General features: G+C 43.1%; 1 protein-coding gene across 1 annotated transcript in view; it reads right to left on the reverse strand.

Annotated features, from left to right (window-relative positions):
• Positions 1–2,502: 2,502 nt before the first annotated feature.
• STIP1 (stress induced phosphoprotein 1) overlaps positions 2,503–10,062 on the reverse strand; it is a 17,875-nt gene continuing 10,315 nt past the window's right edge. Inside the window, exons 7-14 of the mRNA XM_042440102.1 lie at positions 8,436–8,538; positions 7,529–7,649; positions 7,333–7,429; positions 6,442–6,566; positions 5,147–5,183; positions 4,757–4,860; positions 3,665–3,837; positions 2,503–3,008 (exon numbers count right to left, since the gene is read on the reverse strand). Of these exons, the coding sequence (XP_042296036.1) occupies positions 2,936–3,008; positions 3,665–3,837; positions 4,757–4,860; positions 5,147–5,183; positions 6,442–6,566; positions 7,333–7,429; positions 7,529–7,649; positions 8,436–8,538 (833 nt within the window). The 3' untranslated portion in view covers positions 2,503–2,935. The remainder of the gene's footprint in view (positions 3,009–3,664; positions 3,838–4,756; positions 4,861–5,146; positions 5,184–6,441; positions 6,567–7,332; positions 7,430–7,528; positions 7,650–8,435; positions 8,539–10,062) is intronic.

Raw genomic sequence — 10,062 nt, forward strand, 5'->3', positions numbered from 1 at the left:
TTGGCAATGGTATCACCTCATGCGGCCTGCATCCCTAGTGACACCCTCAAAGATCAGTCACCTAAAACAAGTTTGGGCAAAACATGACCTTCCAGCTGTTGCTGAGTTGCAATGCCCAGCATTCTTCACCCGTGACCCATCTTTGACTTAGAAGCTTTTATAGTCCTTAAGCCTCCTCTCCCCCACTGCTATGTGAGATAAGGCATTTGAAACTTGCACCTAGGGTCAGTTCGGCTTCTCTTTTGGGAAGAGGGGGAAAAGACAAAAACTGTGTGTCTGCCAGCCCCTTTGCAGGGCAAGCCCTCCCACTCCACACTGTTGCAATAAAAGCTTCTTTAGCACAACTGCAAACTCAAAAGAGGAAGCATTGCAAAACAACTGGCAGTCTTTCTGGATGAATCAGGCAGTCTGCAATGCATGAACTGCTGGTGTCACATCACTCTTGCCAATGGAACAGCCACCTTCCCAATACACACACGCTACTCACAGCTGCTCAGAACCTCCCCTTCACAGTGCTTTGCCCATGACAACTACGTTGTCACTCTTTTGAGCAACCTGACAAACTATTGGATCACAGAAGCTCTGCAGGGGGTTCGACTTGGTGGCACTTGAGGTCTCTCCCAATGCTATGATTCTATGATTTCAAATCCTTTGTCATTGGCAAATGTTCACTCTTAGCAGCAACCTTAAAGTTTTCAATTGATTTTATCTGTGAACCACCTTGGGTCCCTTATATTTCATATAAATGAAATAATAAATAAACATGTTCAGTGCACAAGTTAAAAAGACAGGGTGAGAAAATGTTTCCTTGCCTTGTGATGTGGCAGCTAAAAGGCCAATACAATTTTAGGCTGCATCAATAGAAGTATAGTATATAGATCAAAGGAAGTAATAGTTCTACTCTGTTCTGCTTTGGTCAGCCCTCACCTGGAATACTATGTCCAGTTCTGGGCAACACAATTCAAAAAGGATGTGGAAAAACTAGAGCATTTCCAATGAAGGGCCACCAAAACAGTGAAGGGTCTGGAAAGTATGCCTTTTGAGCAGAGACTTGGGGAGCTGGGGATGTTTAGCTTTGGAGAAGAGTCAGTTAAGAGGTGATAGGATAGCCCTATTTAAATATTTGAAGGGATGTCATATTGAGGGAGGAGCAAGCTTGTTTTCTGCTGCTCCGGAGAACAGAACCAGAGCAATGGATGCAAACTGCAGGAAAAGAGATTCCACTTCAACGTTAGGAGGAACTTCCTGACAGTAAGAGCTTTCCAGCAGTGGGACACACTCCTTCCTTGGAGAGTGAAACCTCTTTCTTTGGAGGTCTTTAAGCAGAGGCTGGATGGCCATCTGTCAAAGAGGCTTTGAGTTCCTGAATGGCAGGGGGGGGGGATTGGACTGGATGGCCCTTGTGGTCTCTTCCAACTCTGATTCTATCACCTGCTTGCCAACTGGAAGCCATTCAATTTCTCCATATTCTGTCCTGATAGTAGCCTCATCCTGAGTGCAGGTTACACATTGGGACATTCAAATGTTATTGCAAATAACATTACTGAAACCTGTTTGTTTAAGAGCAATCCATTGGTTTTCAAGATCCACACAATCAAAAGTTTTGCTATAACCTATAAAACACAGGTTTTATATATAGTTATACAGTCATCCCTTCCCTTACGCGGGACCCCCCCCCCCCCCGGCATAAGGGAAAAAACGTGGATGCTCAATCCCCATTCAAATGCGCCCGCAACATTTTCAGTCAATGGTCTAGAGAAATGTGCGATTCATAAGACAATCTTTTCCCTTTCCTCTGAAAATACAAATAATTTACTTACAATTATTTAATTTATGTTAAACATGAAATGGAGGATTCCTGAAAAGGGCACGACAAGGGCTCCCCAAGAATGCCACATTTCATTTGCCAATCCCAATTGCGTAATTTGCAACAAAAAGATGAATTCTGAAGCTTGCATTTTTACTGCCTTTGGTTGGCTTAACCTACTTTAAATTATAATGATTATTTAATACACTTAAATAATTTAACACTCCAGTACCACCTCCTCCTCCAGCCGGCCATTCATTCGGTGGTAACTGAGCCTGATCAGTCCTCATTGGAGTATTGTGAACTTCTGAGCTCTTCTCATCTAGGTTTATTTCTGGAAAATTTTGATTCTTCCCCACTAAGCCTGATAAACTTTTAACCATTTTGGCTGCACAAAGAATTTCCTCGAATGAACTACAACCCTGTTATTGCTAGCCAACATGGCCAAAACTGCCACAGAACTGGCCCAAGATGGCCCTGGTAAATGCGCTGCCAACCAGCCTCACTGGGTAAAGGTTGAGAACACTGTCAAGCAGCTTGATAGAAGACCAGAAATATCCACAGAGACAAAGCTCATGCTACTCCAGAAACCATCTAATGTGCTGAAAGCCAAATAATTGGCCAAAGTATGAATGCAGAAACCAGATTCTAGATCAGAACCTCAAAGATTAAGGAAGGTGACTCAAGAAGCCAAAGCCACTAACTTTGCTTTTATTGCATGTGCAGCAGACAAAAAAAAAAAAGTATGCAGCCTCAGAGCTGAAAGAAATAAGACAACAAATGAGTGACAAACTTCTCCGCACCACAATCACTGGCAAGGAGAATTTAAAACTGCAATAGGGGAAGGAGAAGAAAGTAGAAGAGGGCAGCTAACAAGTGGGAATAACTGCTGAGACAGACAGAACAATGAGCCATGATATCTGATAGGCCAGGCCCAGGAGGAGCTGGCGGGGTGGTTTGGTGTGAGCACACACACGCGTGTGCAAATGAAAAACCAACACACCACTGGACTGTACAAGTCTTTGCCTCTGACAGAGGAATGCGCCCTGGAATGGCATTGCCAGCATCCAGAAGTCCCAGCTGCCCTTTTTAACAGGGGAAAGGAGGGAGGGCGCAGAGTCAAAATCATCACCGAATGGCAATTAAACCAACATCCATGAGCTTCTGGATTTTCTGGGCGATGACTGGATTCTTCAAGTGTCTGCAGAAAGGAAAGAGAAAAAAGGGGATTTTTCAAAACCTCTGTCTCACTCAAATGACCACATTCCCAGAGATCGTAACAGGATCTCTATCAGTGTCGACACCCAAATCTGGAAATACAAATGCTTTTTGTTGCCTATTATTTACTGTATTGCATTTTTATTATTTTAGTTCATCTAACTTGCCTACCGGATACTTCTTACTGGGTAGAGCAAATGTCAATTCTATCCAGTTCCTCCTGACTCCTTGTGTTGAACGCTAATGCAATTAGATAACACATGCAAAATTCCCTTTTTGATACTGAATTCTTTCTTACCACAAGTCCAATTGGTTGTAAGACACTTAGCCCTACTACACGCCAAAATCTTTAACAAATGCTTAAGAACTCAATAGCTGAATCTACACAAAGACCATGCAAAGTTAGAATAGAAAACAATGCACATAAATTTACTCCTAGACTGGAGGAATGATGTGCTCTGCTTTATTGGTCTTTGTATCTCTATCCTGTGTTTCAATAAGCAAACCACCCACTGATACGTATAATTTCACCTAGATCCATAACTGGCAGCAGCTTAGAATCACCACCCCGAAAAAAAGCAACACCTTTAAGCTATGCACACTGCCCAGTCCCACAGGTGGCTCTCTGGCCTCACTCACTCGCTTAATGCTTGAGGATCTTTCTGCATTTGCTCAAGGATCAGTCTCATGGCTGGGTCACTCATGATCTGCTGCACCTCAGGGTCAGCCATGGCACGGCGCTTCACATCCTCAGGGTTGTCATTGCGATTGTACTGGGACATGAGACAGCGCTGGTAACCCTCTGCCGCTTCCTGTGGAAGTTCAACAGCACTTTAAAGCTACCTGAGATGGAAACCTTTCCCTGCCCACCCACCCACCCACCCTCTTTCCGTCCAGGTTTATTCAAGTAGTAGTATGATGCTACAGTCTTTATTACTGTCATAGTTTCTGAAATAGTTGGTAGGAACACATATCCATTTATGAAGCAAAGAAGGGGAAAGTCTGGCCACAGGCCAGATGTGGCCTCCAGAGATTCCCCACCCAGCCTGTCTTTCCATGCTCTCCCATATGACAGGAGATTAAACACTTAAGAGACTACTTAGTTAGGAGACTGAGGTTTGGAACTGAAATCTTGGCCTGTTACAGACAGCCAAAATAAAGCTGCTTCGAGTCACAGTGGAGGTATGGTATTTGAATGATGTCCTTAGGGCTGGAGCGTGGCTTTGGTGCGACTTCTGGACTCTTAGGACACATGCATCATTGAAACACCATACTTCCACTGTGACTCGAAGCAACTTTATTTTGGCTGTCTGTAACAGGCCCTAGTTTATAGACCAAACAACTGGAAACTAGCTTACTCCTCCATAGACATGCCTAGAATGCAAAGTGTTTTAGGGTTGGTGGAAAATGTCACTTTCCTAAGAATTACATCAGACCTCAGTTTTGGCCCTGCCTTGTGCACTCAGATTCACTTGATTTCATCCTCAGGTTTCTGGGATGGAAAAAGGAGCTTAAAATTTAGGAATACCCTTTTCTCAAGACAGAACCTCCCTTGGTTTGGAGGCAGGACTTTACTAGAAAGGGACTCCCTCACAATTAAGATTAAATTTAGCTCCTAGAACATAGCTCCACATAATCCTTTCCTAGATAGCCTTCCTGTGCCTGTTAAGGGAAGCCAGCTCCATTATTAATTTTTTTGTACCACAGCAATAGATCCAGCCAAACATTCACCTTGCAGTTGGAGTCCAGTTCCAGGGCTTTCTGGTAGACATCCATGGCTTTGGTATAATCCTTCATTGCTTCCAGTGCTGCCGCCTTGCGTGTGTAGCCCTTGACTGAAAACCAACAGCAAGCCATGAGTCTCTTCTGCAAAGGATCATACACCCGCAACCATCATCCTGTCTTTCCTCCTCTCCTTAATTCAAACAGGAGCCTTGCTGGAATGAAGGTGAGTTCTCAAAGAGAACAGGCTAGCAGCTGCCAGAGACTTGCAGACAATTTACATTCCAGTTTCTTACCACCCCTTTTTGTGTGTGATGCGCTACACTAGCTTCTTTGCTGCCATTTTAGCTTTCGCAATTCCGCCCTTCGAAGTCAATCAACTCAAGTCCATGTACTTACTGAATGCGGGTTCTAGCCGAATACATTCTTCACAGTCCTGCAAGGAGGAAGAGAAGCCATTTTTATTTGAAAAGATCACTATTTCAGAGAAGAATATTGCCTTTCTCTTCCCATCCAAACTAGCTTAGTGACCACTTCAACATCCTTGAGGTCTTCTTCTCTGACTCTTGCCTAACACTTGAGCCTCTGAATGACAGTGTATCCTCAGTTAAATCTACCTATCTTCTAAACCCAGCTAATAAATTCAGTTTATTGATGGAGGACCTGTTCAGCAGGCCCTGAAAATTATGAGCTGGTGAACTTGACAAACTCAGTGAAGCTGACAGTTTCATTTTCTCCATCATTCCTTTTTTCAACTAGCCAAATATAGAGGTTAGAACTTTTTCAGTATGGAGAGATAACACACTGATGCAGCTGTTGAAGGAGGGTTTTGTCAACAAAAAGAAGCGGTATCACAAACATAGTTGTACATGCCATAAATTCAAACCCAGACTTTTAAGAGCTAAGCATTCAAATAAAGATGGATAAACTAAAGATGAGTTTTTGTTTCTCCAACATCCATTAATTTTTAAATCTCAGTTTTCCCACTATATTTATCAAGATATTTGTGAAATTTAGGAAGTTAAAGTAAGACAGTAGGGATGTCATGTGGATTATTTTTACATGCAGAAAGTTCCCTGTACATTTTTTAAAAGTATGCCAATGTGGCGTTCTCTCTAGTCTAGCATTCTCTCTGACAAGCTAGTTTTCTGCATGAAGGGGACTAAAATCATCTAAAAATATTCAATCACAGGATCCTCCCATGCTGTAACAAAAAGGGCTAGGGTTAAACATGCCCTATTGCCTCATTTGCCATTTGTATCAGCTAGGTCTTAATTTCTATTTAGTTTGATTCTCTGATCTTCTTGTAATTGAAATATATTATGCAGGAGCCAAACAGGTGTCAAATCTTACAAATTATCAAGGTCTTTAAAACCTAATATACTAGCCAACTGTTTTGGACAAGAAGGAAGAAACCCAGAAACAGGCACTGTGCAGGATCAGATGGCTGAGTTGGCAGAAAAACTACGAGTGTTTAAAATACACCAGAGGAGCCTTCAATATGCATAGAAGAAGAGCACAGTATGAAGGTCAGATTGAAAAGCTAGACTTCCAAGGGGGAAATGGCCTCTGACAGTACTTTTAAAATCATGTTTCAACACTTTTCCAATCACTGAGCCAACGTAGCATGGCACAATTGATTTCATCTAGGTATCTTGGATTGAAGTCTGGAAGTCACTGATTCACAAACTTGCCTTTAATGCTAACTGGAACTCTAGCAATTTGGTGTAGCAGGCAGCTCTGTTACTGTACAGTTTGGCATCATTAGGGTTGCGTCTGATGGCTTCCGTGTAGTGTTTCATTGCTTGTGGATAGTCCCCTGAAAAAGAATAGATCTTTAAAGATTCCTCGAACTATAGATATATAGAGTAGCATGTAGGGAAAGAGTGAAGAACGGGGTGAGAGAGAGAGAGAGAGAGAAGAGAGAGATCTACACAAAAAGTTCAAAAAATTAGGATTTTGTGTCACAACTCCTAGGAGGTTTCAGACAATGATTCCTGAACTTTTGTTCTACAGGCATTTTGTACTTCAATTAACAAAAATATGAACAACAGTTAGGAACTCTGGAAAATGAAGTCAAATACATGTGAAGAACCAGAGTTTGGGAACCACTGGTCTAAGCAGGAGCTATGCTGTCTAAGGCAATCTGGGAGCTGTAATCGGAAACACTGACTTTTCAAATCATTGCTATACTTACAGATATTTTTAAGGTATACAGCCACACATTTTTTGAGAATTCAAAGTGCTGCACTGAAGCAGTATAGTCTAAACAGCACTGAAGTCCACCTAGCAAGTTTCTGGCCAGATTTCCTTGAGGCTTGGCACAGAAAGTGTTGTTTTGGTTCAAAGGGAAGAGCAAACCATATTTATTTTTTTACCATAATGCGTCAATCAGCAGAAGCATCCGTCACATTTATAATAATTCACAACACCATCATGAATAGATGGTTAGCCTCTGGCTGTTACAGCAGTTGATCAGCATTCTCATATTTCCAAGATAATCCCTCTGTATCTAAAAATCTTTGCAATGCTCACTTTTTCAGCACATATAGTAATAAATCAACACACAAGTATAAAATCCTTGCCTTTCTGGAAACACTCATTGCCTTTGTTCTTCTCTTCCAGAGCCAGCTCAGGATTGATGTAGGCTACTCTCTCCTGTTCTTTCAAGATTTTCTCAGCCTAAAAAAGAAGTGGTTTGAACACTGTCAGCCCTTTTGATTTCTTGCTTTGCCTGGCACACTGGTACATATACAAGGGTTCTCAAAACCAAAGACTTGCCTGTTGACACTTTTTTAACACATCTGGAGTCCGGTGCTCAGCCAATGACTTGTTGTAGAATTGAGTAGCTTCCTTATATTTTTCTTCCTTGAAGTAGGAATTACCAATCCGGGCATAAGCTCTAGATGCAAGGGAACATACCAAGAATGAAAAGCTGGCAAGCACATGGAAGATGCAAAAATTCTAATCCCTAGTTCCCATGCGATATTGTTTTGGAGGATGGAAATGACAGTTATGTTACGGAAAAGGCAAACTCCACACTACGGGTTGGGAGGAATCTCTTCCTCCTACCACCATCTCAAGCACACTTGGTGAAGACACAAGGGTGAGCCTTCTGAGTGGCTGCTCCCACAGGAGGCTAGGCTGGTCCCTTCCCTGACCTAGCAGATACTATTGTAGCTGTGTGTGGCTTTCAATGGGTGGTCAGGAAAACAGCCACCACCTCCAGAATCCCTTAAGCATACATGAACTACAAAGCAGAAAGAAAATGGGTGAGCAAATAAGCCTTCTTCATCAGCTACCCCGAGCATATAAAAAAAGAAAAATCTCTGAGGTCTGTCATTTATAGGATTGCCATAAGTTGAAGTCAATTTGATGGCAAATAACAACCAAGGATTCTATCCCTACTCCTTCCACATTATTGCTGCTTCTGGTACCACATTTTCTGTTAAAGAAGTAATGCCCAGGTTTAAAGCTTGGCAACTATACATGGATCTGTACTTGTTTATGTACAGATTTAATTGTAAAGAGATCATGCAAGTCACATTTGGTGGCATAGCCTTGTGCTCCCCTCGGATGAGCAGCTGAAAAAGCCAGGACCACTAAGAAATCCTCAAAGTCACACAAGCAGAAAGACAAGAGAAAATGTTAAGAGAGACTTGTTAGTCTGGTAGCATTTGCCACTTACTTGGCAATCTGTCGGTAGTCCTCCCGGTTTTCGCGCCCTACCTCAATGGCCTGCTCACAGAGTTCTCGGCACTTGTTGTAATCTCCCATCTCAAAATACACAGCTGAAGGGGAGGAAGAGGAAAAACAATTGCATATATACACACAGAAGCGAAGAGTAGCCAGGCACAGCTCCACTGTGACTTGACCCCAGTGGCTGTAAGAGGCCTTTCCTCCATAGTCCAACTGCCATACTCTGGCCTCGGGGAGAGAAGAGCAGCCAGCATCTGCTGGACTTAATCCACTTCTCCCATTGTCATTCCCTTTCCCTTCTCAGTCATATCATTCCAGACTGCAAGCTTAACATCAGGAAAATGTCACATTAATAACAAGCCACCTGGGAAAGTTTTGAGCTAACGGCCAGTATATAAATACTCAAAATAAATAAATCCTTTCCATGGTTTCCAAACACTAGGTTGTGCTATGAACAAAGATCTCTCTAGCAGACTGCGCTCTAGCAGAGATGGCCTTTAAAAAGTAGAACCCACACCATGGAATGCTTTTCCCAGACAGGTTTGCTTGACATCCACATCATTGCCTTCTAAGCATTACGGTAAGACTTTGTCACTCTCCCAGGCCTACAGTTTAGTGTTGCACTGCACTATAAATGGACTACACGTTTTTCCTGCAATACTGCTCCAGCTTCTTTAATCATTGCTATTTGGGTTCTATTTTCACACTTCATAGCAGCAACATATATTTGTGAACTGCCCAGAGAACCTTTTTGTTAATGGGCAGTATAGAAATATGTTAAGTAATATATTGAACTGATTAGCTGGAACCAAGATTTGTGCAATGCTATGAGGAGCAAAGCACAGCCTCCCAGACATTGCTGGGACTGCAACTCTTACCAGTCCTATTAAGCATAGTCAGTGGTGATAGGTAATGTGATTAGCAATAGTCATCTGTGGTGCTTTCTTCTGCAACTGAAAAGGGCTGACAAAAAGTATGCTTAATGGCCTGTGTTTTTAAGTAACCTTATTGATATGGCAGGAGAGCCCATGTGGCAAAGTGATTTGAGTGGGTTTGATTCCCAGCTTGGCCATGAAACCCACTGGGTGACCTTGGGCAAATCACATGCTCTCAGATTCATGGGAAGGAAATGGCAAACCTTCCTTTGAACAAATCTTGCCAAGAAAACCCAGGATAGGTTTGCCTTAAGGTTGCCATAAGTCAGAAATGACTTGAAGGCACATAACAACAACAACAACTAACACTGATATGACTCTGGGTCAGTCACTGTGGCGGGGTACAAACCGCCGCTTTGCGGCGCTCCCCCGCCGCTGCCATTTGCTCCGTGCGGGAGCCGCAGCAGCCAAACCGCGCGGAGCAAAAAAGAAGCTCCATTTCGGAGCTTCTTCTTGCGGCGCCTCTATGATGTCGCGAGGCGCCTGGCGCGGACTCACGACGTCATAGGCGCCGCGACACGTCTGGACGCTGTGCGTCCAGTACGTAAAGATGGCGGCGCCCATGTAGAAGGGGCGCCGCCATCTTGTACGTATAGGATACGTACTAGGGTTAGGGGGGTGCGGAAGCACTGCCCCTTCCTAACCCTAGTACGTATCCTATACGTACTAAATGGCGGTGTG

The sequence above is a fragment of the Sceloporus undulatus genome, chromosome 9 (genome assembly GCF_019175285.1).
Source record: "Sceloporus undulatus isolate JIND9_A2432 ecotype Alabama chromosome 9, SceUnd_v1.1, whole genome shotgun sequence".
Taxonomy (NCBI): Eukaryota; Metazoa; Chordata; class Lepidosauria; order Squamata; family Phrynosomatidae; genus Sceloporus; species Sceloporus undulatus.